The 27884-nt window shown below is 43.9% G+C and overlaps 3 protein-coding genes across 5 annotated transcripts; all 3 read left to right on the plus strand.

Moving 5' to 3' along the window:
• The first annotated feature begins 1658 nt into the window (after positions 1-1658).
• On the plus strand, positions 1659-5665 carry LOC143840141 (proto-oncogene Mas-like). The gene is made up of 2 exons (XM_077343314.1): positions 1659-1756; positions 4570-5665. Exon 2 carries the CDS (start codon positions 4607-4609, stop codon positions 5567-5569), a length of 963 nt encoding a protein of 320 aa, XP_077199429.1. The 5' UTR covers positions 1659-1756; positions 4570-4606; the 3' UTR covers positions 5570-5665.
• A 2977-nt stretch (positions 5666-8642) lies between these two features.
• Positions 8643-12016, plus strand: LOC143840195 (mas-related G-protein coupled receptor member X1-like). 2 transcript variants are annotated; one of them, XM_077343534.1, is made up of 2 exons: positions 8643-9043; positions 10627-12016. In XM_077343534.1, the coding sequence occupies exon 2, from the start codon at positions 10731-10733 to the stop codon at positions 11679-11681; it is 951 nt and encodes a 316-aa protein (XP_077199649.1). In that variant the 5' UTR covers positions 8643-9043; positions 10627-10730; the 3' UTR covers positions 11682-12016. The 2 variants fall into 2 exon arrangements, with proteins under 2 accessions (XP_077199649.1, XP_077199563.1); XM_077343448.1 differs by lacking the exon at positions 8643-9043 and adding an exon at positions 9870-10009.
• A 2329-nt stretch (positions 12017-14345) lies between these two features.
• Positions 14346-16613, plus strand: LOC143840287 (proto-oncogene Mas-like). 2 transcript variants are annotated; one of them, XM_077343744.1, is made up of 2 exons: positions 14346-14421; positions 15541-16613. In XM_077343744.1, exon 2 carries the CDS (start codon positions 15575-15577, stop codon positions 16523-16525), a length of 951 nt encoding a protein of 316 aa, XP_077199859.1. In that variant the 5' UTR covers positions 14346-14421; positions 15541-15574; the 3' UTR covers positions 16526-16613. The 2 variants fall into 2 exon arrangements, with proteins under 2 accessions (XP_077199859.1, XP_077199769.1); XM_077343654.1 differs by having other exon boundaries at positions 14355-14436.
• Positions 16614-27884: the final 11271 nt, after the last annotated feature.

A 27884-nucleotide genomic window follows, 5' to 3' on the forward strand; every position in this document is an offset into this window, starting at 1 on the left:
TGTCTCCATTTTGTTACTGTTGATATAAAGTTATGTGCCCACATGCTTCTTTCATTGTTGCCCTTTAGAAGATGGATTTTTGTACACTGCTGTTTACTACCAAAAGGAATCACAAAGCTGTTAACAAATACATTTTCCCTTCATCTCCCCACAATAGACAACCTGTGAGGATGTGGGGCTGTGAGAGGTCTGTGAGAACTGGGATGGTCCACAGTCACCCAGCAGGCCTCAGTTGTCTCTAAGTAGGCTAAAATCACCTTTTCTTCCTCTCCCCATAACAGACACCCTATGAGAGAAGTGGGGCTGAGAGCTCTGAGGGGCAGTAAGTAGTCACTCGGCCCCTGACCCAGAGCAGCAGTCATTGCCTCAGTGCCCACTCCCAAGCAGCAGAAGTTTTATGGCAGCGAGGGCAGAAGCAGGCAGGCTGCTCAGTCACCCACTCTCCAGACCAGTGCCCCTGACTCTGAGCTCTGTCTCTGGCGATGTCCAGTGGCCTAATGGCGGCTACTGGCCTTGCGGGCTTCGTGGGGGATGGTCTCTGGGCAATCAGAAGGGATGTACTAGATGGACAGAGCCGGATGCACAGGACGGACAGGGCCCCAGACAGTCTCCTACCAGCAGGCTGTTTCCAAAATATAAAAGGGAACAAAAAGTGTTTAGATAGGTAGAGAGAGAGAGAGAGAGAGAGAGAGAATTTATTGGGTGATATGACCATATATGGTCATGTCGACCCACACATCCCCTCTCAAAATGGCCAGCGATGGACCTGGAGGGGATGGGAGGGGGGTCTAGCTTGGCCCTGTACCTGAAGAAGCCTCTTCATTGGACCCACTGCACCTAGGCTAGTGGGGAGAAGAATTGTTACTGTGGTGCCCAGCTTTGCCTTTTGCTGGCCTGTTTATCGTGTGGCTGGTGAGCAGCGTGAGCACAGTACTCCCTCGCTTTGCCCTAACCAGCATAGCTATGGTGCAGCTAGCAGGCATTATATGTACTCTTCACTGACCCCACTGTGGCCAGGCTGGTAAGAAGGGCATGGGCATGGCAGCACCTTTTTTCACCCTGTGCCAGGAGAGGCGTCTTGTGTCTAGGGAGCAGAAGCGTGGCAATGCCTGACTTTGACCTGATGGTTTGTGCAATGAGCAGGCAGTAAGGAGAAACATGGTAAAGGTAAAGGTAAAGGTATCCCCTGTGCAAGCACCGAGTCATGTCTGACCCTTGGTGTGACGCCCTCCAGCGTTTTCATGGCAGACTCAATATGGGGTGGTTTGCCAGTGCCTTCCCCAGTCATGACCGTTTACCCCCCAGCAAGCTGGGTACTCATTTTACCGACCTCGGAAGGATGGAAGGCTGAGTCAACCTTGAGCCGGCTGCTGGGATTGAACTCCCAGCCTCATGGGCAAAGCTTTCAGATGGCTGCCTTACCACTCTGCGCCACAAGAGGCTCTTAGAAACATGGTAGCACCTCCTTTTCTCCATGAGCGAGGTGTAGTCACAGGAAGGGCCATAGCTTTTTCTAGGAACCTTTTTGGCCTCTTCCCTACTAGGGTGCTTAATCGAGTCTGCAACTCAAATCCCATAGGAAAGCAAAAGTGAAATCAATCTACAATGATGTCACAGTAACCTTCCCCAGACAGTTGTGAGGTAATGAGATTCTCATGTTCTGTTTGTTACAGAAGACACATATGAGAATAATGGCACATCTTTCCAGCTTTCGCCTTAGTTGAAGAGCAGAAGCAAGATTAGATGCATAGCCATGGTAGTATTGATTTTTAAAAAATCTTTCAGAGGTTCATACGTGGTTAAAAAATATCTAACTGAATCCAAAATAAATCAACTTTTCTCCTGAATCTCCATTCCCACTACCCCCCCCCCAGTGGTTTCCCTACCCCCCAGGAGCAGCATTTTGTGGAGATACATAAGCTGCAGCAGGAGAGGGAAGGCAGGAAAGGTGCACTTTGCCACTAAAGATTTAAGTCTGGCTCTAACCACTAAGATCCTAAAAGCCACAACTTAATTTGTCTGAGTAACAGATTGTGTGAATTTGGCCTCTCAGTTAATTTTGGATATAACTCGTATATTCCTCCCATCAGTCTGTGAGGCTGGTTTCTTGCTCTCTTTTGCACGTGTTTCATGTCCATGAAGTCGGCAAAGGGGTGCCACTGTGTCTCAAACAGCCACACAATTCACGACTGTGCAACGGCAGCCGCTGTGTTACTTGCCTTGGGCACTCACTGCCATGCCATTTGCACCATTCACTCAGGTCTGGCAGAGGCTGCCTGATGATTCATGCTCTGCAACTTGCCCAGCCCCAGCAACAGGTTCCTCACACTTTGTATAACTTGGTTACCACAAAATTCATCTGAGCAACAAGCTACCACACAACTTTTGCAACATGGTTGAACTTTCCCCAGGAAATGGCTGCCAGGGTGAGGGAAAGAGACAGTGTGGTATAGTGGTCAAATTAGAAGCTAGGTTCAAATCACAGGTACCATTCAAATCCATTCTCCAGTGGAAGCTTGCTGGATAATCTTGGGCCAGCCACTCTCACTGTCTGCATAATCTATTTTACACGACTGTTATAAGGATAAAGTGATCTATGGAGGAGAATGATGTAAGCTCCTTTGGAACTGCACTGGAGAGAAAGGCAGGATATAAATAAAGTGGTCTCTGGCCCCAAGGAGATATGTCTGGCCTCAACCAGGGCCAGGATTTTTTCTGTCCTAGCCCCTACCTGGTGGAATGAGCTCCTTGAACAAATCTGGTCCCTGTCAAAGCTAGCAGAATCCCACAGGGCCTGCAAAACAGAGCTTTTTTGCCAGACTTTGGGTTGGGGCCACTAAAATATGACCATCTAACTTCCATTGGGCCTCACCCAACCCACAAGTTACCACCTACCATCATTTGTGGTAGATCTAGGTCATTGTACTGACTTTACCTTGATGGCAGAAGACTCTGAATCCTGAATAACTGATGCTGAATTTTTAACCAAAAGTCATTGCATTGTTTTAATTCATTTTAAATTTTTTATCTGTGGGGGCTTTTCTGCATGTGATAAATATAGTGAAATGCTTACCTTGTGAAGACACTATATTCCAGCCGCTCCATATGACATCGCCAACCTCCTGTATCTGGCCAGCAAACTGCTCGCTACATCCGCCATTTTAATGCGCTAGTTGGGGAATTGCATAAAGTGGATTCACCCAACTAAAAGCACTTTCCCCTAGCAGACAATCAGCAGGCCTCCAGCAAAAGAAAGGTATGGAGGTGAAGAACCACTACATCCACCTCCAATGTCCCGCCCTTGCACCTGCCTTCCTCTCCCTTCATCTGGGGCAGGGGTAGTCAAACTGCGGCCTTCCAAGTGTCCATGGACTACAATTCCCAGAAGCCCCTGCCAGCAAATGCTGGCAGGGGCTCCTGGGAATTGTAGTCCATGGACATCTGGAGGGCCGCAGTTTGACTACCCCTGATCTGGGGGATGGGAAGTGCTTTTTTAAAATGGAGAACCTCCTGGAGCAGTGAATAGGCAGACCCGCACCTCAGCAGTGATTGTCTGTGCCTCCACGAATACGTGGGGATGCATTTAAATGAATAAGTATTTTTTTTAAACAGTGAATGCAGAAGTTCATCTGTCAATCAGCCATGCCAGGAGGGGATTGGCTGGCCAAAGTGACTGACACTGGTAGGCAGGCCAGTGAGTTGTGATTATTTCTCGTGCTTTACAATACAGCAGGCTTCACGCTGAAATGTCCAATGTGCGGAAAAACCCTGTGTATTTTATGTTCTGTTGTACACTGTCCAGAGCCAGTTCACTGGCTAATAAATAATAATAATAGTAATAGTCATAATACATGTAATAAGTAAAGTTAAAGATGGGGGCCAGTTAAAAGTCAGGTTGGGTGGTGATAGGAAGGAGAGAAGGAAGCAGGGAAAGGTGAGAGGATATGAGTGCTTCCTGGAGAAGAAGGGCAGAAGAAAATCAGTTCATGTGTTCATGTGTTCCCTGCTTGTCATTCTAAATTCTTTGCTGGCTGACAAAGTTTTGCCATCTAGTTCTCAAGGAAGATAGACTGCCAAATAACTGTAGGTAGAAAGACATCAGTATATGCTACAAACTGACTCAACATGAAGATCATCTGCATTTAAGGCAGCTGTGTGTTTTAAAATATTTTCTGATTTGTGACCACGTTTGGTGCCCACCTTTTCACTGAATGAATAACTGCAGAACTGGGAGAGGGAGATAAGTTTGGACACTTTTCTGTTAGTTTTTTTCTTTTGCAAATATTGCAGATAATTTCAATAGTAAGTAAATAAGTTCTATATCCTTTAGTTATATTCCTCTGGAGGGCATGATGTAGTGAATGCAGTGCACCAGAGTTTATTGTAGAGACTATGAAAATCTACATCAGAGTTTTTCAGCACCAGCCACCCTCACAACTACTGAAACAAACCCGCCAGGCACAGCCAAACCATATGAAAACGTGTTATCATCTCAAAGTTTACCCTTTGGAAGTTTTCCTAAATGTGTCATTCCAAACCCTCAATGACCACTATGTTTCATTTTTATAGGAATAGAAGAATTAACGAATACGCCAATAATACCATCATGGCAGGGACTTTTCACACTCTCCATAGGATCAAGAAAAATGAGACTGAACTGGAGTTATGGTCAATTAATAAATCTGATTTCTTAAAGGAAATCAAGAGTGTTGCAAACATAGGCCTGCCAGTCTGCACTCTGGGATTAATTGCGAATGCAGTTGTCTGCTGGATTATATGCTGCACCATGAAGAAGTCACGGTTCATTGTATATGTTCTGAACATGGCAATTGGTGAATTCATTATACTCTTCCACTATCTGGTTGCTTACTTATTAATTTTTTTACCCTCTCATGCTAATATTTACACTCAACATGTGCAGGTGATTTCTCTGGTGTTTGGATCTGGCACCAACATCTATTTTCTAACGGCCATCAGTGCTGAAAGGTATTTCATGGTCTCCGTCCCACTCTGGTCTGAATCTCAGCGAGGACACCACCTCACCACCATCATATGTTTCAGTCTTTGGACCCTCTCCATCCTACTGACAATGATAGAATATTTTTTTTGCCATCCAAGATACTTGGCAACACACATTATTGGATTTTTATATTGTCATACTGCAATAGTACTTCAATATATTGTCAACTTTCTAGCATTTGTTCCTGTGATGGTCTTTTGCACTCTGGGCCTTTTAATCAAAATGCAAAAAAACCCAGAGGAAAACTTCCCAGCAGCACTTGATGTCAGCATTGTGGCTACAGTTTTTCTGCATCTTATGCTCTCTGCATTTATTAAAATGATTGTTTTCATGAACTATTTAGTTGCATTTATGCCAAGCTCACAATATCGCAGAGTTTCTCTGATCCTTGACTGTGTGGATGAAACTATCAGTCCTTTTGTATACCTCCTTGTTGGCTACTGGAAGAGTGAGAAAGGCTTTGAGTCCCTCCCTGTGCTTATTGCAAGAGGATTGAATTATGAATCAAAGAGCAACTTGAGAACACAGCCAGACCATGAGCAGGCCTGAGTGTGTCTGGAGCCCCAGAGACCAAGTGGAAAAGATCATACTGAAAGGTGTATCATTGCAAATTGCAGCTTCAGAATAAACTTTTATTACATATTACCTCCTTTTACTGTTCATTCCTGTGTTGTCCTCAGGATGAGAATTAAGGTATTGGAGAAATGGGCAGAAGCAGAACTGACAGGGGAAGTGAGAGCACATGAAGTGTGCACAGATCTTTGCAGGTGGGGACCAGCAGTGACTGGCCACTATAGACAGAGACCTACCAGCAGATGAAACTCTTGGTGAGAGATGTGCTCTCATCAGCAATTTGGGCAACATAGCAGTTGACGTGGAAGATCACTTTCCCTCTCACAGCAAGACTTAAACAAGAAAGGCCCTCCCATTCAAGATGGCAACTTCTCAACAGTATCTTCTAGAATCTCTGTTTAGAGTTTATTTTATTTATGATTTGTTTATATGTATTGTATTTGTTTACCCCTACTCCCAGCCAGCTGGCACAAGTTTCTTTACATCAATATAAAACACAAAGATTAAAATAACTAAATTACAACCCAACCACTCCCACACCTCCTCATCTTGTTCTATAGTCCGAGGTTCCACCCAACCACCCCATTCCTTATGGTTGTGTAGAGGTCGGACTCAGTTGATGTTCTACCACCTAGCTTCAACAAAATGCCTGGTGTAAGAGGTCCATCTTACAGGACATTCAAAACTGTGAAAGTTCTGGCAGGACCTTTAGCTCATCCAAGAGCTCATTCCACCAGGTTGGGCATAGGACTGAAAAGGCCCCTGGTCCTGGTCGAGGCCAGGCATACTTCTCATGGACCAGGGACTACCAACCTGTTTGAACGTGCAGAGTGTAGCACTCTGCAAGGGATATAGGGAGTCAGACGGTCTGGGTCCAGACTGCAAATGGCCTTAAAGATCAAAACCAAAAACTACTGCGGGGGGGGGGGAGAGGGAATCAGGGCTGTGAAAGTGCCGTGCATGCGCTATTTTGGCCACGCATGGCGCATGTGCGCATTCGCGACCCGGCCGCACATGCGTGATGCGCGGGTGCACATGCGTGATGCACGGGCGGGGCAGTTGCCCTGCTGGTCCCCAGCCAAAAAAAGGTTGGGGACCACTGCATTAGGAGATAGAGCTGGGTGTCATCAGCATATTGATGACAACCCAGCCCAAAACTCCAGAGCAGCTGAATCAGAGGGTGGGTGCATATAGATGTTAAACAACATGGGAGAGAGGACCACCTCTTGAGAGATACTGCACGGAAGGTAGTAACTGCACAATGGCTCTTCTCACACTGCAAACTCCTGTGTGCCATTCCAGAGAAAAGAGATCAACCATTGTACGGCTGTCCCTTGTATTCTGGCTCCGGCAAGGTCTTGGGCTAATAACTCATGGTTGACATCATCAAATGCTGCTGACAGGTCTAACAAGAGAAAAAACATCACGAGCGCTGACCTGCCTCCATCCAGCTGGTGCTGGATATCATCCATAAAGGCAACCAACACTGTCTCCACCCAGTGGCCAGGTCCGAAGCCAGACTGGAAAGGATCAAGCTTCTCAACATTGTCTTCTGGAATCTCTGTTTATTTATTTGTTTGTTTATTGAATGTCTATACCATCCTCCCATAAGGCTCAGGGTGGGTTACATAAAACGTCATGGGTATACATTGAAGTAATTGCAGTGGAACTCATAAAAAAGTGTTGTAAAACTCATTTAAAAACCCTCTGGATTCCCCTCATGCCCATCTCATACAGAAGGTCTGAACTGCACACCATTGCCAAGTGGCCTAAACTCCCAAGGCAGGGAACCTGGTCCAGGAAAGTGTCTTGTTAGGCAGGCACACATGGAAAAAAGGCTGAAGTATGAATCTGTGCACCTCAGGGTTTCACTCTTACCAGCCCCTTTGGTTACCCAGACAGCCAGGGACCAAGGGGCCAAGCCTGTAGCACTTCCTGGGTTCAAACAAGAAAACCATCCTGTAAAGTCATATACTCACTAGGTGCACCTCAAAAAGCAAGTTACTTTGGTAGCTATAGCCAACATGGGCCAAGCTGTATTCAGCTTGAAGTCACTTGAACTCAAGAACACACCAAAATATGATTAAAATGATTTATTAAAAGAATGTGCAGGACTACACAACAAAGAACAGTGAGGATAAAATAGAAATACTAGATAGATAGCGAGGCTAGACAACGGTCCTCTAAACCAGAGTTCACTTAGCAAAGTCCAAGATAGTTTCAAAGCCCTAAATCAACAGGTGCCTAGGCATCATGGCCCACCCCAGTCATAAATGCCCCAAGGATAGTTGTAAAACAAACAAAGGGCAAATCTAAAACACTCTTTCTTTTATTCTTCATGGCACCCCTGGACATGCTTTAGGCTAGCCAATCATATGTAGGCCCAGTATCCCAACCAAACATTAGTGTTCCTGATTGCATGATGATATAACAATTAGGTGAGGTTGCCAAATTGTTTCAAGCGTTCTGCAGTGACATCAAATCTAAGTAACAAGTTTTAATAATGAGACCCAACTTCATTTTGAGGGGCAGTTATAGGCAGCAAAAACATCAATGCCCTTCAACTACTCCTTCAGATATTAAACTGCAGCATGCTGTCTGGCAGGAATGGACACTGGAATAAGGGGAAACTGCATCTGTACACTAAGGTACATGATCTACTCCCAAGCAGCCATCCTGGATGCCAGTCAGATACTAGGTATCCAGGCCCTCCCTAGACTCTGGATTAGATTAGTGAGACTGCAGGGGCTGATTAACTGCTTGATTTGTCCCTCTACCCAAAGCAGGGATGCATATCTTTGGATCAATAGGACCTCCAATAAGGTGTTACTAACTCCATCAACTCCCAATCTCTCCTTTCCTGTCATTCATGTGAAACTCCATTGGTGATCATGAAAAGCATGCTCCACCCTACCAGTTTCCCATCCTGTCATCCAAGGATCATTGTCATGCCCCCGCTGCCACCTCCATCTCCGAGGAGTCGCCACAGCAACTCGAGCCTGTTCCATATCCATCATCTGGGCAGCTGCTGTCAGATGCAGATTCCTTCATACACACTGCAGAGCAAGCAGGGAGTGAGAGGAAGGAGCTGGCTGTGTGCCCAGCTCCAGGACAGCCAGAGACAGACAACAGTCCAGAGGAGGCGTTGGTGGGGCGTTTAAGGAAGAAGGAAAGATCACTTGCTATGGAATGGTGAAGGAGTGCAAGGCTGCTGGCTCAATGCCAGCGCAGACCCGACACAGCTGATGCAGCTTCAGAAGAGAGTGAGTGATGGGCCAGCTGGAATCACTCAACTCATTAGCTGAGCTGCTTTTAGTCAGGGCTGCAGCAGCGTGTCAGTGTGGGTGCAATTTATGCAGCAACCCTCCAGTCTGGATTCCTTGATCTACAAACTTCTGACTCCCATCAGCTCCCCTAACCCCTGGCAATTAGCTTCAGACTACGCATCTGGTAATTGGACTGGCTTTGTTGATTATATGCTTATTGGGACTCTGACCTTGGCTTCACCTCGCCCTTCAGTCTGCTTGCGTTGATTCTTGATGACTCGGACTGAACTTTGACTTTGTTCCAGCTAGGCTCTCAGCCCAGACACCTCCTGCACAGCTGGCACTGGGAGTGGCCAGCTAGGGCAGCATTGTCATAAAGGCACTTTTACATCTTTGGTAGTACAGGATTAGAACCATCATAGCTATTGTTTTGATTCCTGGGAAACCTTCAAATTCTGTCCTGGGCTTTGTCTCCACTCCTGACAAACCCATCATCTGCTTTCCAGTTGCTTTGTCAAGCACAGAAATCACATAACGCACATTGTTCTAGGGGCAAGCATATCAGCCTTCATCTGAGGTTACAATTTTCCTGCTTAAGCAGAATACATAGCAGCCATCTTTCCCTGTGTGTTCTGGGACTCTCTACAACCCCCTCCACCTGTGTGCAGGGCTTGCCTTCCTCTTCTGTGTATGTGTGTATGTATCTAATTTGGGTGATAGAAGTTCCCACAGATCATTCTATTAAGAAGATGGAATGCATAGGGCAACCTAGGCAGCCTTAAAACCACTAGATGAGACACCATGCACCTCTGGATGCTTCCCATCCTCCCTTATCTCTCCTTCTGAATTAGTCAGCTGGGCCTTAGTGTTCAGAGAGAGCCTGAACCAATATTTCAGTTTCAATAAGAGATCATGAAAGGGGCCTAATCTCTTGGTCCAGGAAGGTACCAGAATTCACAGTACCTAACCCTGCCGGAAACTGAACTGAAACAGATTCAGAATGAAGCTATTATGATGCAGTGCCCAAGAGTTCTTCTTAGGTCATGAGATTCTCAAAGTAAAATCTTTCCTGCATTTAGAGCATTACACTTTTGTGAAGAATGGCATTATCAGACAAATTGGAAAAGGATTTAGCATGAATCTACCAAAGGTTTGACTTTTCTAACTTATATCTCCTTATCAACTGGAGAAAAATGCCAAACTTTTCATTTGCCACAACATCATGAATCTACTTGAGGGTTTCTGTGTCAACCACTATTGGCCGTTAAGAACTGTTGGGGGTCACAGAATGACTGTCTGTGGCCTTCCTGACCTGGAAAGACAGGTGATGCTAGTGGACCAACAGGGTTCTCTAGACAGATATGCAGCCTTTATGACTTCCTTCACCCTGTGGAACTCAACATTCGGTTTGATTCTCCACTACTCCATATGCAGACAGCTGTGTGACATTGGGCTAGTCACACTTCTCAGAGATATTCTTACAGAACAGCCGCACCTGCCTCACAAGGTGTCTGTGGTGGGGAAAGAAAGATGAAAAGTGTTTGTAAGCTGTTTTGGGATTCCTTCAGGTAATGGAAAGTGGGATATTTTTTTTAAAAAATAGCTCTTCCTCAGTTCTAAAGTAAGTCACCGGGGGGCGAGGGGCGAGCATGATCTCGTATGGGATTTCTGGAGGGATGCATTGTTATGTAGTTTGCTGTTGAAACATTGAAAGACCACACCAGATTTCTCCAGCTAGACTAATAATGTTCTAATAATCCTTTCCAGATTTTTACTGCCTACATTGCAAAACTTCTTTACATCTTCATAAAAATATACGGTATTCAATTCCAGCAGACTGAAAAAAAATTACTATAAACCCTGACTGGCTCATGATGGTGTCTGGAAGGATCCTGTCTCCTCACATTGCTGATGCATCTGTGGAAAATAAAACACCACTGGAAGATTGGGAAAGGATGTATATTCCAGTTAGAACCATATGTCTTCTCCTCTGCATTTTGGGAATAATTGGGAATGGAATGCTCATCTACCTTCTTAGCTGCAGGATCAATAAGACATGTTTCACCATGTATGTTCTGAATATATCAATTGCTGATTTTCTTTTAATAATCAACTATTTTATAGATAATATTTTTTTCTTCAAAGCAATACAATTTCTATATTTGATAGCACCTTTACAGTACATCACATATTTATTGGGAAATGATGCCAGCAACTATTTTTTAACAGTGATCACTTTTGAAAGGTATCTCCTGGTCTTTTCCCCAGTCTGGTATCACTCTCACCGACCAAAACACTTCACAGCATTCATGTGTATCATTTTTTGGGTGCTATCCCTGGTAATCACATTCTTGGAATATTTTTCCTGCCACCCAAATTATTTTTTCATTACACATTTAAATTGTGATATGGTAATATCCCTCCACTTAATCTGCAACTTTATGAACTTTATTTCTGTTGTGCTCCTTTTCACTTTGGCCCTTTTAACCATAATTCACACACGTTCACCGAGAAATCTTCCAGCAAGGTTTGACATTAGTATTATGGCTTCAATTGTTTGGACTCTTGTTTTTTGGGTACCAATTAGAATTGTTGATTTCCTACATCTTTGGGTTCCACATGAATATCTTCCAGATCATTTTGGAGTCTCTCTAATATCTGAGGCCATCTACAGTAGTGGCCGCCCATACATATATCTTCTTGTTGGCTGGTGGAAGAATCAGGAGCAGCAGAGATCCATCCATATTTTCATTGAGAGTGCCTTGAAGCATACAGAAGAAAATATGAGCACAGCAACAGAACAGGATGAAGAACAGGCCTGAATACGTCTTCAGTGTTGAAAGGCAAATGGAAAGTACTACACCCAGAGGACTATTGATAAGCATTCCCATATGCACAATAAATATGACAGATACTCCGGGTTACTGCTTGTTACTTCTAATACACCTAACATAGAAAACCCATGTCCCAGTGTCAACATAACTTCTTATGGCGTCTCAGGATGTTGACAAATTCCAGACTTGCCATAGTGCCAAGGATTTCTACATGCATGCAGACAGACAGACACTCACACACAGTCATCTGTCCATTTTGTTTTACAAAGAAGCCAATGGAATAACTGGACTGTATCATTCTAATAAATAATCTAGGAAATGAACCACCTCTTCTGCCTCTTTCTTTGGTCCCAGTCCAGACTGAAAGAATACTGAAAGTTAGATCCTCATTATTAAACTGCTGGCTACAAGGTATTTTAGATTACCCTTGTAAAAGTGCTTAGTTACTTCCATGGGTGTGTCACACATTTCTCTTAGCTTTGAGTTTTAAAGGAGGATTTCCTCCAAAGTCCCAGTTATGCCTCCACCTTTAATTTCTAAAGAAACCCTTGTCTAAAGTTATGTAGACAGATAGCAGTCTGCATATAGTGGAAACAGTAAGGCAGAGCACCTTTTCTGATTCCCCCAAGATCATATTGGCCAATATCCCACAATCTCTGAGCCAGAAACAAGTTTATAACACAGCTAACAAATATTCAGAATTTTCTTTTATACATTTGAAAAGTTGATTAATTTTGGGTCCATACAGGGTCCATAAATGTAAGTTTTGGGTCCATAAATGTAAGTGTTTTTTAAATGAAGCTTTCCCCCCCCCTTTAATTTCAATTCTAGCACTTATGAAAAGAAGCTTGTTAAAGTTAAATATAGAGACATGGATAATGTACAATCCAGCATCATGACAATAGTTACTGTAGATGAATTTCACTGCAAGAAGTGTATATAAAGTCTGATGGAATAGTCACTCTTCGGTTTTAAAGCTATGCATCATTTCTCCAATATATTCTTCCTACATAGCTTAATGCAGCAGTATTAGGATAAGGCAAGTTAACACATTTGGGATTCTTGAAAAGTGGAAACTAACCTTATAGTCTAGTTTCTACAGGCAGATATGATGTTTTTTTCTATCCAAGTGGCAGGATTTAAGTCTGTTTAGAATGAAATGAACTAACCACATCTATACTGTGGCCTGTTCCCTGAGAGTCCATTCTGTCTGCTGCTGTGTCAGGAATCTCACTTTGCTGCTTGTATCTTGAAGGTAATTGAAAATCCTACTTCAGCTTCAAAGCAAACCTGGCTGCTACCAAATTCAAAGATTAGACTCTTGTCTTCATTGAACGCCTTCAGTCCCATATATCTTCTTTCCCTTATCACAATGGATAGAAGCTACACATGAGCTGTTGCCTTTAGCTTAGTGAACAATGGAATAATCTATTTGAGGACATGAATAAAGGTGGGAAAATCAGACATAACTTTTGTAAGAGATGTAGCCATCTCCAAACCAAATATCCTTCTGTTATTTGCACATTCTTGCTTTTTTCCTGACAGGAGTAGAGTATGCAGTATTGCAAATGTAGTACCAGAGCATGTCTAGCTAGATAAGTTGACAGAAGCATTGCCACTACAATGTCAGAGCTGTCTTATCTTCTTAAGCAAACTTAGTTGGTGAGCTGATTATGTAGAAGTAGCAGATACCTAGGCAGGTCCAGCAAAAGAGACAGAGACCTGACTCAAACTACATGCAGGACCTTTAATGACAGGTGATAGTGTAAAATTCAGATGTGTAACCCTGAAACTAGGGAAGAATGCCAGAGACACAAGTATGATCCTTCTTTTGATACTTTCAGACTAAAAGAGTGAACATACATACAGGACCTCAAAAATCTTCTCAAAAAGTTTTTATTTCATACTCCAGAAGTCAAAGAACTAAGGGGCAATGCTGTTTAACTAACATACTTATTTCTCAAAGGATTTTGTATGGTGGACAGAGTCCATAAAAGGTTAGTTTTCACATCAAAAGATCAAGCATTTTCTAGACATCATGAGCATGGACAGCCATCAATACTTCTAATTCTCAACTTTATGACTGCATGAGCACTTTATTATTATTATTATTATTATTATTATTATTATTATTATTATTATTATTATTATTATTATTATTATTATTATTATTATTATCTTTCGATTTATTGCCTGCCACTCCCTTACAGCTCGTGGCGGGTTACAACATTTTAAAAACCCCAATAAAATCCATTAAAATCCCTCAACAACAATTACAATATAACTTTATCGGTTAGCAAGCTAACCTGGCAAGATAGGCTAATCAACCTCCCCCTCCTACTACAAGCAGGTGGAGAGGGGATATACTTGAATATATGTGGGAGTATACATTTGCTTCTTAAAAATTTAACTAATACTTTCTCAGTGTATGAATTAATGGAATCATTGTGCATTCATTTAAATGTATAGATTGCTACAAAAATGTTTTCTGAAGGCCTGATATGCAAGAGGTAAAGGAGTTCAGAATTTCTCATTGCCTAAATGGAGCATAGTTTCATCTACTTCAGGCTGCTTCAGAAACTGAACTGAAACAGATTCAGAATGATGCTATTGTGATGCAATGGTTAACAATTATTAGGTCATAAGATTCTCAAAGCTTTCCTGCATTTAAAGCATTACACTTTTGTGAAGGACGGCATTATCAGACGAACTGGAAAAGGACTGAGCGGTGAGCCTACCAAAGGTTTGACTTTTCTAACTTATATCTCCTCATTAACTGGAGGAAAATGCCAAACTTTTCAATTGCCACAACATTATGAATCTAATTAAGTGTGCCTGTGTCAACCACTATGGGCCTCAAGCCAGTTGTTTGGTGGATCAGGCACAGGACCCAAATTACCTGTACTACTGGGAGTCACTGGTTGAGGGACAGAATGGCAGTCTGTGGGTTTCCTGACCTGGAAAGACAGGTCATGCTAGTGGGCCAACAGATTTGAAGCCTTTATGACTTTCTTCACCCTCTGGAACTCAACACTGGGAGAGACCTCCCCATCTTCCCTTGTTACCTATCTGCATCACCCATCCTGCCTTCAGCCACTGCCCCCCCCCCACGGTATCTGCTTATGCTTGGCCTGTTCATATGACAGTTTGCCTCTATTCCTCAGAGTCCTTCCATGGCTCACCCAGCCCCTGAAGTGGGGATAATAGAAGCATTCTCACAGTTAATGCCTTGAACTTCCACTCTGCCTCACTCTGGCAATGTTGCCTCACTCTGGCAATAGAATCATCATCTCTTGGTCCCAGAAGATCAAGCAAGGGCAACTGGCTTCAAAAGCAAGATTGGAAGGAAGTAGCAAACAGATCAACTGGCTATCTACAGAACTACTGTAGTGTAGTGGGTAAGAGCAACAGACTCTAATCTGGAGAAGTGGGTTTGATTCCCCACTCCTCTACATACAGCATGTTGGGTGACCTTGAGCCAGATGCAGTTCTCTGAGAGCTGTCGTTGCACAGGGTGTATGTGGTGGGGAAAGGAAGATGAAAGTTGTTTGTAACCTGTGTTGGGACTCCTTCGGGTAGTGAAAAATGGGATATAAAAAACCCTAGCTGTTGTTCACCTCTACAGTGAGACATGTGATATGAGAAGCCTAGGGGGAACATGATGTGGTTGGAGATTTCAGGGTTCCTGTATTATGCTTTGAGTTTGCTGTTGAAACAAAGAAAGACCACATCAGATTTCTCCAGCTAGGCTTTCACAGCATACTAATAATCCTTTTCAACCTTTCCTGTCCATAATGCAAAAGTTCTTTACATCTTAATAACAATACATTGTATTAATTTCTGACAGGTTGTAAAAAATTACTATAAACCCTGGGTTGCTCATGATGGTATCTGGAAGGATCCTGTCTCCTCACATTGCTGATGCATCTGTGGAAAATGCAATGCCACCAGAAGATTGGGAAGGGATGTACACTGCAATTAGAACCATATGTCTTCTCATCTGCGTTTTGGGAATAATTGGAAATGGAATGCTCATCTACCTTCTTAGTTTCAGGATCAATAAGACGTGTTTCACCATGTACGTTCTGAATATATCAATTGCTGATTTTTTTTTAATATTCAACTATTTTATAGATAATGTTTTTTTCTTCAGACCCATACAATTTCTATCTTTGATATCACCTTTACGGTACATAACATATTTATTGGGACATGATGGCAGCATCTATTTCTTAACAGTCATCACTGTTGAAAGGTATTTCATGGTCTTTTCCCCAGTCTGGTATCATTCTCACCGACCAAAGCTCTTTACAGCCCTCATGTGTAGCATTCTTTGGGTGTTATCCTTGGTAATTACATTGCTGGAATATTTTTCCTGCCACCCAAAACAATATGCCAACAGAATACTCAGCTGTGATATTATAATAACCTTCCACTTCATCTGCAACTTCATGAGCATTATTGCTGTTGTGGTCTTTTCCATTGTGGCCTTTTTTACCAAAATTCAGAGGCAATCACCAAGGAATTTTCCAACAAGTTTTGATATAAGTATTATGGCTTCCATTGTTTGGACTCTTGTTTTTTGGCTACCAATTAGAATTGTTGACTTCCTACATCTTTGGGTTCCACATGAATATCTTCCAGATCATTTTGGAGTCTCTCTAATATCTGAGGCCATCTACAGTAGTGGCCGCCCATACATATATCTTCTTGTGGGCTGGTGGAAGAATCAGGAGCTGCAGAAATCCATTCATATTTTCATAAAGAATGCCTTGAAACATACAGAAGAAAATTCAAACACAGCAATAGAACAAGGCCAAGAAGTGGCCTGAATACATCTTCTGCTGTCTATTTCTGTCTACAAAGAAGTCAATCAAATAACTGGACTGTAGCATTCTAATAAATAATCTAGAAATAAAATCACCATATCAGTGACTCTTTCTTTGACCCTAGTCTAGGCTGTCAAAATGCAAAAAGTTGAATTCTCATAGTTAAACTGCTTCCTTTGTAATCTCTGCCTTTGCTTTAATTTTTTTATTTGTTTGTTTATTTATTTAAATGATATTTATGTACCGGTCTCCTTGGAGGCTCAGGGTGGTTTACATAGAACATAAAAACAATACATGAAACAGTCTATAACATATGAATAACAGTACAATTTTAATAACTCATAGTTGTAACAATATAACAGTTAACAATATAACAGTATAAACAATGCAACAGTGCAAACAGGTCCAGAGCACTCTGGTGGAGTTCAGAGAGGGAGGGGGGAGCAGGGGCCCTTCGCTCGCCCTTCAGTCACTGTTGGTTATGCCTGGTCTCAACTAAACGCCTGGCGGAAGAGCTTTTTGCAGGCCCTGCGGAACTGTTTAAGCTCCGTCAGGGCCCTGATCTCCTCCAGAAGCTCATTCCACCAGGTGGGGGCCAGAACAGAGAATCCCCTGGCCCTGGTTGAGGCCAGGCGGACTTCTTTAGGGTCAGGTACCATCAGCTGGTTGTTAGCGGTAGAGCGCAAAGCTCTTTGGGGCGCATAGGCAGGGAGGCGGTCCCTCAGGTACACTGGGCCCTGACCGCGAATGGCCTTGAAGGTAATTACCAGAACCTTTAGTCTGATCTGGAATTCAACTGGCAGCCACTGCAGTTGGTGGAGAATGGGCCGGATGTGGGACCTCCACGGTGTTGCTGTGAGGATCCTGGCCACTGCGTTTTGGACCAGCTGTAGTTTCCAGGTCAAGGCTAAGAGCAGGCCTGCATAGAGCGAGTTACAAAAGTCCAGTCTAGAGGTGACTGCATGGATCACTGTGGCTAGGTGTTCCGGGGCCAGGTAGGGCACTAGTAGCTTGGCTTGGCAGAGATGGTAAAATGCCGGCTGCACTGCCTTTGTGATCTGGGCTTCCATTGTGAGGGAAACGTCCAGAATCGTGCCTAGATTCTTGGCGGAGTGAGCCACAGTGAGCTGCACACCATCCAGGGCAGGCAGACGCGCTTCCTCACATGGGCCCTTCCTACCCAGCCACAGGACCTCCGTCTTTGAAGGATTGAGCTTCAGGCGACTCTGCTTGAGCCATCTCGTCACTGCTTCCAGGCAGCTGGCTAATGCTTCTGGGGGAGAGTCAGGGCGGCCATCCATCAGGAGGAAGAGCTGGGTGTCATCTGCACATACATCTGTATGACTGGAAGTACTGGAAATAATTACTTCTGTAGTTCTTGTCTATCTGTCCTGATGCTGAAAGCATCTCCATTGTCTTTTCTCGCATCTCGGCTAGCACCTTCTCAAGCAACTCCTCCCCAAAAAGTAGATTCCTGCAAAACTTTTTCAGTTGCCAGATTTGACTTTGAAAATGTGTCCACCTTCCAATGCTTAAGCCATAGGTTTAATTGGTGAGTTGATTATGTAGAAGTAGCAGATAGCTGGGCAGGTCCAGCAAGAGAGACAGAGACCTGACTCAAACTGCATGAAGGAGCTTTAATGACAGGTGTGATAACGAAAAATCAGAAGTGTGATTCTGAAGCCAGAGAACAATGGCAGAGACACAGAGATGTTACTTCTTTTTTAATAGTGGCAAACTAAAAGTGTGAACATACATACAGGACCTCAAAAATCTTCTCAAAAAGCTTCCATGTCACATTCCAGAAGTCAAAGAACTAAAAGGCAATGCCGTTTAACCAACCTGCTTCTTTCTCAGGGGATTTTGTATGGCAGGCATGAGCATGGACAGGCTGGGTTGGCTTTAGAGAGTTGACTCCCTTGGAATAGACCTCCCAAGAACTACCAAACAAATACATACAGTGCTACCTGCTTGACTAACCTAGGCTCTGCTGCTTTCTACTGTTTGACAGTAGCCACCACACAACAGCCCCTTTACCACACCATGATTACAATCGGACAGCCCTCCCCTCCAAAACCTCCAGATAGGCTGCCTTCTCTTTGCCTGGACTTCTAAAGCACCGACAGCTCATTATGCAGCAGCTATCCTCTTATCACAGTTCTGCCACATTAAGGTAACATGAGGGACTGGTCATTAAATTTGCAGATAACACCAAATTGGGAGGAGTAGTGAAAACTCCAGATGAAAGAGACAAACATGGTTCGAACGTGCTGGAAGAGTGGGCCAATGAGAATAATATGCACTTCAGTAAGGAGAAATGCAGTGTTCTACACTGGGGACACAAAAAGGAGACACATACATTCTGGATGGGATATATACCTCTAAGTAGCAGTGTGTGTGAATGTGATCCTAGGGTACATGTGGAGTGTAAGCTAAGTATGAGCAGACAGTGGGATATGGTGGTAAAGATGGCAAATGCAGTCTTGGGCTGTATCAACAGAGGCATCACACCCAAACTGCAAGATGTCATAGTCCCATTGTGTACCACATTGGTTAGACCACAGCTGGAGTACTGTGTGGTTCTAGAGGCCTCACATCAAAGAGGATGTGAACAAAATTGAGAGGGTATATAGGAGAGCGGAGAAGAGAATCCGGAGCCTGGGGACTTGTGAGGAAACACTGAGAGACTTGGGAATGTTCAACTTGGAGAAGAAGAGGTTGCAAAGGGACATTATTACTCTCTTTAAGTATAGGTGGTTATTTAGAGCAGTGGTCCCCAACCCCCGGTCCGGGGACTGGGACCGGTCCGTAGATCAGTTGGTACCGGGCCGCAGCTCCTCTTCGTCCTCTTCCCTGGCTGCAGCCTTGGGGGCTGCCCTGCCACTCTGCCGCTGGCTCACCTTTGGTGCTCTCCAGCAGCCACCATGACTGGGGCTCCCCCTTGGTGTGGTACTGCACAGCTGCTGCTGGCAGCGCCCCCCAGTGGGCTGCGGGAATTCAGGGCACCAGCGGGAAAGCAAGTAGAGCAGGGGCTTAGGTGGTGGCGGTGACGAAAAGACTACCCCCCCCCCGGGCATCAGCAAAATTGTCAAGCATTGACCAGTCCCTGGTGATAAAAAGGTTGGGGATCACTGATTTAGAGGAGGGCAGATTGTGGTTCCTTTTGGTAGCAGCGGATAAGACCCACAGTAATGGCTTTAAGAAGAGTAGATATCAGGAAAATATTTTTCGCAAAGTAGTTCAACGGTGGCTGTCTGAGAAGGCACCGAGCTCCTCCTAACTGGTGGTCTTTAGGCAGAAGCTGGAAGATACTTATCAAAGGCTAGCAGGAAAAAATACAACTGTACAAAAAATACAATTGGCTCTATCCTCTTCCACTTTCTGGGCAGCTCCACCGATGCTGGTGAGGCCATGGCAGGGCTTCTCAGAGTGGCAATGAGCTCTGGCAGGGGCTCCCTGCCTCCCCCACCTACCCAGAGCTCCACCAATGTCTTGCAAGGCCATAGCGGGGCTACTCGGAGCAGGCGCTGCCTTACCTGACTGCTGTCTCTTAGTGCGGCTGGAAGGCAGAGGGGGAGGTAGTTGGGGACAGAGAATTTCCTACATGATTGATGCTGTGGGGATGGAGTACCCTCCCTGAGGGTCAGTCAGGTAGACAATGAGTCCCAACTCCTCCCACCATCCCTGCTCAGCTTTATCAGTTTTAGGCTGATCATGCATTGAGCAGGAGGTTAGACTGCATAGCCTGTATGACCCCTTCCAACACTGTGGCCCATTCCGCACAAGTTAAATGTAGCAGGAGTGTGGCAAATTGTAAACGCTACTAATTTGCAGTTATGCACAACGTCACACACAATCTGCCACACTCCTGAAACCGATCTGCAAAAAGCAATTTGTTGTAGCGATTAAAGGGAAATCCAGAAAAGTGGATTCACCCTCCGAAAAGCGCTACACTCTTGCAAACAATCTGCAACAGTTTCGACAAAGTTCTGTGCGTTCCCATTGTTGCGGTTTCAGCAAAGTCCCTCCACCTGGCTCTCTCCTCTGAACTTCCGGCGAAGCGATCGCCATTTTTTTTTCTCGGAGCGAGCAGAGAGCAACGAGCCGGCGAGCCTTCATTCACCCAGCGAGGCTTCTCCGGCTGCAGTCCCTCCACAGAGCTGCTTCAAAGCTCCCCTAAGTCACCAAGCACAACAAAGCCCCGTTTGCAAGTTCCCTTTATTTTCAGCCGAAAATCGTGCCTGTGCATGGGGGGGGGTTCACTCGGGGGATCGTGGCAACAGTGACTCACCAGCTCAGACGCCAGCTGCCAGCTAGATGGGTCTCTACATTAGGAGGAATCAAGGAATCAAGGAATCATGGCATATTCGTTGCAACGGGTGTTTTTCTTTTTTTTTATACCTGTTCTTAAAGGGGAAGAGGCTTTTCCGGAGCATGATAACAACCGCCCATTGGCTGTTTGTTTGATTGATGGCCATGGGCGGGACAAAGCACGGAAAAAATCGCTTCCTTTTTAGCGATTTTTGGCAAGACCAGAAACCTGTGGGAAACAATTGAAATGCTACTGGATTCCACTACAAAGGCAGGTACGCGTTACGCCCAATTCCACTATTTTAAATCCCGTTATTTCTTTCTGCAAGCAATTTGCCACATTGATCCTTGTGCGGGATGGGCCTGTGATTCTGTGATTCTAAAGTACAAAGAGGTTAGCTGCCAGGAAAACAGAAAAGTTTGCTAACAGGAGAGATGTATAGCACAATGCTCCCCCTGTTGATATACATATGCATGAGACTATAAAGGCAACATGAAGCCACCTGAAATGATTTCCCATCTCGTAACTTGACTTTACACACTGGCAGAAACTTGAACTTTTCAAGTTTTAGGATCTCACTATGGATTTGCACAGCAGTACTGCCTCAACATTGTGGGAATATGCATCTGGGCATGGTCCAGGAGGGTACTAGAATTCATAGTACCTAAACCTGCCAGAAACTGAACTGAAACAGATTCAGAATGAAGCTATTGTGATGCAGTGCCCAAGAGTTCTTCTTACGTCATGAGATTCTCAAAATAAAATCTTTCCTGCATTTAGAGCATTACACTTTTGTGAAGAACGGCATTATCAGACAAATTGGAAAAGGACTGAGGGGTGAACCTACCAAAGGTTTTACTGTTCTAATGTATATCTTTGTTGTTGTTGTTATATTTATTTCCCACCACTTCCAAAGCCAGCTCGTGGCGGGTTACAATTTCTCCTTATCAACTGGAGGAAAATGACAAACTTCATCATCATGAATCTGATTAAGGGTGCCTGTGTCAACCACTATGGGCCTCAAGCCAGATGTTTGGTGGATCAGGCACAGGTCCCAAATTATCTGTACTACTGGGGCTAACTGGTTGAGGGACAGAATGGCAGTCTGCAGGCTTCCTGACCTGGAAAGACAGGTGATGCTAGTGGACCAACAGGGTTCTCTAGAAAAATTTGAAGCCTTTATGACTTCCTTTACCCTGTGGAACTCAACACAGGGAGAGACCTCCCCTTCTTCCCTTGTTACCTGTCTGCATCATCCATCCTGCCTTCAGCCACTGCCCCCCAAGGTATCTGCTTATGCTTGGCCTGTTCATCTAACAGTTTGACTATATTCAGAGTGCTTCCATGGCTCACCGAACCCCTGAAGTGGGATAATAGAACCATTCCCACAATGAATGCCTTGACCCTCCAGTAGAAGATTGCCTCACTCTGGTAATAGAATCAGCATCTCTTAGCCCCAGAAGATCAAAAAGGGACAACTGGCTTCAAAAGCAAGGTTTGCAGAATAATCCTATCCCTATCTTCCTGAGCTAAGGAAGTCAAAGACTACTCAACCCATTCCCTGAAGCCAAAGTCTGAGGATCTGTATTGACTACATCGTTGGGAAATTTGCCCCTACTCCCCCTGATGGGGGAACAAGAACAGAACAGGTTGTTCCACAACACCCTCCATCTGTGAGACCTTTCCCAGCAAAAGATCAAAACACAAGACTCACGGTTCAAGGTCTTATTGGCAGTTGCCCTTACTACTCTTGACAGGAGAAGGGGTAGTGGCAGGCTGTTCCTCGCCTTCCCCCAACCCCTCTTAAGGAGTATTAACCATAAGAGTCATGGTAACTACTTCTCCCTCTCCCTTGCTTCGTGAAGGATGAAATGCAGTTTTCCTAGAAACCAGAGAGTTCCTGCTGGCATTCCAAAACCTCCGTCTTCTTTTTATCTGGCTGAATTGTGATGCTTTAATACCAGCACTGAGTCTCGCCGCTTTACTAGGAGAAGGAAGAATCTATGGGAACTGGGGATTTTAGGGGTGGGGGCAATAGGGAATGTTATTTTCCAGTCTATAGTCTCCAATTTCTCTCTTGCCCGTCATGCTTTGGTTTTATTGGATGATCAGCTGCCCTCAATGTTTTCTTCTTCTATGACATATTTGTCTCCCATCATCCGGAAGGGGGGTTGGAGTTGAGGGCCTTTCTCTACATGTCTGAGGAGTCATCTGCTTGGCTCGAGACCCTTTCTTCTCTGTTGGTCATGATTTGGTTTGCTTTTTAAGTAGTAAGTTACAAAATAAAACATAACCAAAGCTCAACACAATCAAAATTGTTACTATGGTTTACAAGATACATTTGTTATTGTAATCAATTATCCAGCAATAAAAATCTGGACAGGGCAAAAAACAGCATCAAAACACTTTAGGTCTCCTGTTAAAAGGAAATTGTACAAATGTCATATAATCAGCCCCTACTTGACACCAAGGCACTGCAAGGAAAGTAAGGGAGAGTTGTTACTGTTGGCCCAGAGGGCAGACACTTGAGTACTGAATACAGGGAAGACTCACATTCAGACTCATTGGAATACACAATGACCATCCAAGGAAACTAAATGGGTTAGACAAGACTACGGTCCCGCCTAAGTTATTTATTTGGAACAGGCTTCCAAGGGCATCGGCTACCCTGGCAAGTTTAATGGGATCCTTTTCTGAAAGCATTAGTTTGAGGATGAGGGATTTAGAACTAACTTTGAAATTTAAATCCATCAAATATGACTGGATAGAAGTTTGTTGGGGAGAGAAATCTGGACACTCCAAAACAATATGTGGTAGTGTGAGAGATCGTGAATGTATTTTGGCCCACTCTAAAGCATGATATCTGCCTTTGTTTATTCTGTATTTTTTAATATGCTGTTAAAGGCTTTGTTGTACATCATCAGATATATATAATACAGTGAAGATACAATGCAATACTGAACAAAAATAGGTTTTTGAAAAGGAAAACCATCACGTTGCTTGTTCTATTAATCCATGAATGAAACCTGCCTGCATCAAAGATTACAATTTCCAGTTCCATTTTGTATTACAGCAGTTGGTTTCTCAATCTCGCCATCATGCGAGCTTATTGGTGGACACTGAGCCCATCGCAGTCTCTTATAATGTCCCTCACAGGATTGCTGTGGAGTGGTGATACACTGGGCAATTATGTTGTAGGACTTTTGGGGGGGAGGGGGGTTGTCCCTACTCAGGAGAAAAGCTGGTTCTGAATGAATTTGGAGTTTTTCGAGTCATGTCTAGGTATGTATATACAGATATATTTCAATGAGAGACTTAGTTGTACAAAGATCTGGCTGTAAAAAAAAGGTAGAAAAATCAATCCTGATAGACTTTGATTGCCTCAAAACAAGAAAAAGAGCTAATTGCTATACTTACAGAATCTGTGTGTAAGGAAGAAAATTTCAATTATTGGGGCATTCATAGATCAAAGATAATTAAAGACAAATTAACAACAAACCTTATCAACAGAAATTAACAAGAAAAATCTGGATCCTTTAATACAAAAGTAAAGATCAAATTAGACCTATATCTCCCCCTCCTTTGCTTGGTGAAATGGTACGTATAATTAACTATTTTGGCTGGGTACAAAAATCATCTAAATGTATATTTTAATTTTTCATGTTATTACTCCTAATTTCTCAGATATTATTTTAACAGATACGATCCATTTGGGGGGAAACTTAGTAGGGGCAATAAGAAACCCAGAATATGAAATAAAATCATTGCTCTCCTTGGTGTAGTGGCTAAGAGTGGCAGGCTGTGATCTGGCTAGCTGGATTTTATTCCCCACTCCTTCATATGCAGCCAGTCAATGTTCTGATAGTGCAGTTCTGTAGAGCTCTCTCAGACTCACCTACCCTACAAGGTGTCTGTTGGGGTAGAGCAGCCTTACTCAACTTCTTTACCATTGAGAAAGTTCTAAATCATTCTTCAGGCTTCGAGAAACCTCAGAAGTGGTGTGATCATGAAGAATATGGTTGGGAAGCATAGCTGTGTACACACTCACCCAGAGCCCCTCTGCTTCCCACTCCCTCCAGGCCCATCATTGGCCATTTTGGAAGGGGGGATGACATGACTATATATGGTAGTATCACCCAATAAATATTTAACTAATTAAAATATATTAAAAATTAATTATCTCCCACCCATTCAGGATACCCTTCCAAGGTTGTCCAAAACAAAACAAAACAAAACCAAAAAAAAACAGGGTTTCACAATAGCCTGATTGAGAAAGCCTAGGGTAGAGGAAGGGAAAGTGACTGTAAGCTGCTTTGAGAATCCTGGGGTAATTGAAAGCGGTGTATGAAAACCAAGGCTGCTGATTCTTCTAGTTCCTGGTACATACTGGATCAGTTCAGGCATCTCATTCTAGTACAATCCAAATAAACTTTCTGGGTTAGTTTTATAGCCTGATTGCTGGTCAGTCCATGAATTATGTTTGTTAACATCTGTCAAACCATGAACTAAACCTATGATTTGAAGTTGGCTTATTCACTACAGTCAAACTAGGCATGCAGGGTTCATTTCCAATAGTCTGAAAAGTGCTCGAACTAATGTTGACTTGGACACTTTTGGGACAAATCTGGTCCAAATTGAACTTCTCCTTAACTGGTTGAACCAACCTTGGACAAATAGCCTAACTGCAATTCAGGCATGATTAGGCTATGTGGCGATTGGGCATTTAAAAGGATCTAAATATTCCATGGTCTAGGGAGCAGAGATGCAGGCACCAAATTTGCAATGTAGTTGTGGGAACGTCTCTCTGCAAAAGAACCCCCATGTTTCAAAAAGATTGGATCCAAGGGATCCATTTCTTGGCAACTAAAAAAGGATCTGGGGCTGTATCAAAAGGAGTATATTGTCAAGGTCACGCGAGATGATGTTACTACCACTTTACTCTGCTCTGGTTAGACCTCACTTGGAGGTACTGTGTTCAGTTTGAGGCACCACAAATGAAGAATGATGTAGAGAAACTGGAGCATGTCCAGAGGAGGGACACAAAGATGGTAAGGGGTTTGGAGACCAAGTCGTATGAGAAAAGGTTGAGGGAGCTTAGTCTGTTTAGCCTGGAGAGCAGGTGACTAAGAGGTGATACGATAATGAAGGGCTGTCATGTATTAGATGGAGCAGAGTTGTTTTTTGTTGCCCCAGGGGGTCAGACCAGAACCAATGGGTTGAAATTAATTCCAAAAATTTTTTGGCTCAGTGGAACAGGCTCAGTGGAACAGGCTTCCTTAGGAGGTGGTGAGTTCTCCTTCTTTGGAAGTTTTTAAGCAGTGGCTAAATAGACATCTGATAGAAATGCTGATTCTCTGAACTTAGGCAGGTTGTGAGTGGGTGGGCAGGAAAGGATATGCCAGTGTGGCCCCTCCTTGCATACCTAGGGAATTGCTAATTGCCACTCTGGGATGGTAGGTGAATTTCCTTGAGGCTAGGCTAGATTCTGGAGATTTTTGGTGAGGGGATCACTTTGGCATGAAATTGAGGTCACCATGGTTAAGCAGGTAGTTGTAAGTTCCTGCGTTATGCAGGGAGTTAGACTAGATGACCCTGGAGGTCCTTTCCAACTCTATGATTCTATTCTGTTCTAAAGAGGGTGCCCCCTTTCCAACCATCATTGTTTCCTATGGCAAAGTGGGGAAAGAGAATGTCCCCCCCCTGCATAATTGGAAACAATGGTGATTGGATGGGGGCATTCTCTTTGTGCCCACACAATTGGACTTGTGCTACCTCTACCTCAAACCCCTGACTCCAAAATGGTCTCGGTCTCGGTCTCGGTCTCGGTCTCGGTCTCGGTCTCTCTCTCTCTCTCTCTCTCTTGTATATGCTGTTATATCTGAACTGTGAAATCTGTTATGGGTATCTAAAACATTTGTGCCTATTTGAGGTGTTTTTTTGTGTGTGTGTATATATATGTCACTGCATCAAACATCTCTGCAAACAAGTATTGTGTAGCTCAAATTTCTGTTCTGGTGATTTCCTGGGGCCTTTCCGCACAAGGACCAATGTTGCCAATTGGTTCCAGAAAGCGGAAACACTATTTTTAAAAGTGCAATCTCGGCGTTACGCACACCTGCCTTTGTAGTGGAATCCAGTAGCGTTTCAATCGTTTCCCACAGGTTTTCGGTCTCGCAAAAATCGCTAGAAAGGAAACCATTTTTTCTGTGCTTTGTCCCGCCCCTGGCCGTCAATCAAACGAACAGCCAATGGGCAGTTGTTATTCTGCTCCCGAAAAGCCGCTTTCCCTTTAAGAACAGGTTTTTTTTAAAAAAAGAGAAACACACGTTGCAATGAATATGCCATGATTCCTCCTAACGTAGAGACCCATCTAGCTGGCAAGTGAGCTGGTGAGTCATCATTACCACGCTCCCCCGAGTGAAAAGAAAAATCCCCCCCCCAAAACGGGCGCGATTTTCAGCCGAAAATAAAAGGAACTTGCAAACAGGGGGCTGTGTTGTGCTTGGAGACTTAGGGGAGCTTTAAAGCAGCTCTGTGGAGGGACTGTAGCCGGAGAAGCATCGCTGGGTGAATGAAGTCTCGCTGGCTCGTTGCTTTCTGCTCGCTCCTAGAAAAAAAAAAATGGCGATCGCTTCGCTGGAAGTTCGGAGGGGGAGGGACTTTGTTGGAACCGCAACAATGCGAACGCACAAGTCTTTTTCACTAGTGTTGCAGATTGTTTGCAAGATTGTAGTGTAATAAAGATAGCAACTTTAACAGAACCCTTAGGTAGATCATATTTAGTCATGCCAAGTGCAGGATCTCCATGATCAATTAGTGAGAATCATGGCTGCGGCGTTCTGTATCAGTTGTAGTTTCTGGATCAAGGATAAGGCTAGGCCTATGTAGAGCAAGTTGCAGAAGTCTAGAGGTGACCACCACATGGATCACTGTGGCTAGGTGTTCTGGGGACAAGTAAGGCACTAGTAGCTTGGCTTTTGCATAGTTTACTTCATGGAAATGAAATACAACACATCTACAGTGAGAACTGGCAATCTACATAGTCAGTGT

Source organism: Paroedura picta, chromosome 1, assembly GCF_049243985.1.
Source record: "Paroedura picta isolate Pp20150507F chromosome 1, Ppicta_v3.0, whole genome shotgun sequence".
In the NCBI taxonomy this organism is placed as follows: domain Eukaryota; kingdom Metazoa; phylum Chordata; class Lepidosauria; order Squamata; family Gekkonidae; genus Paroedura; species Paroedura picta.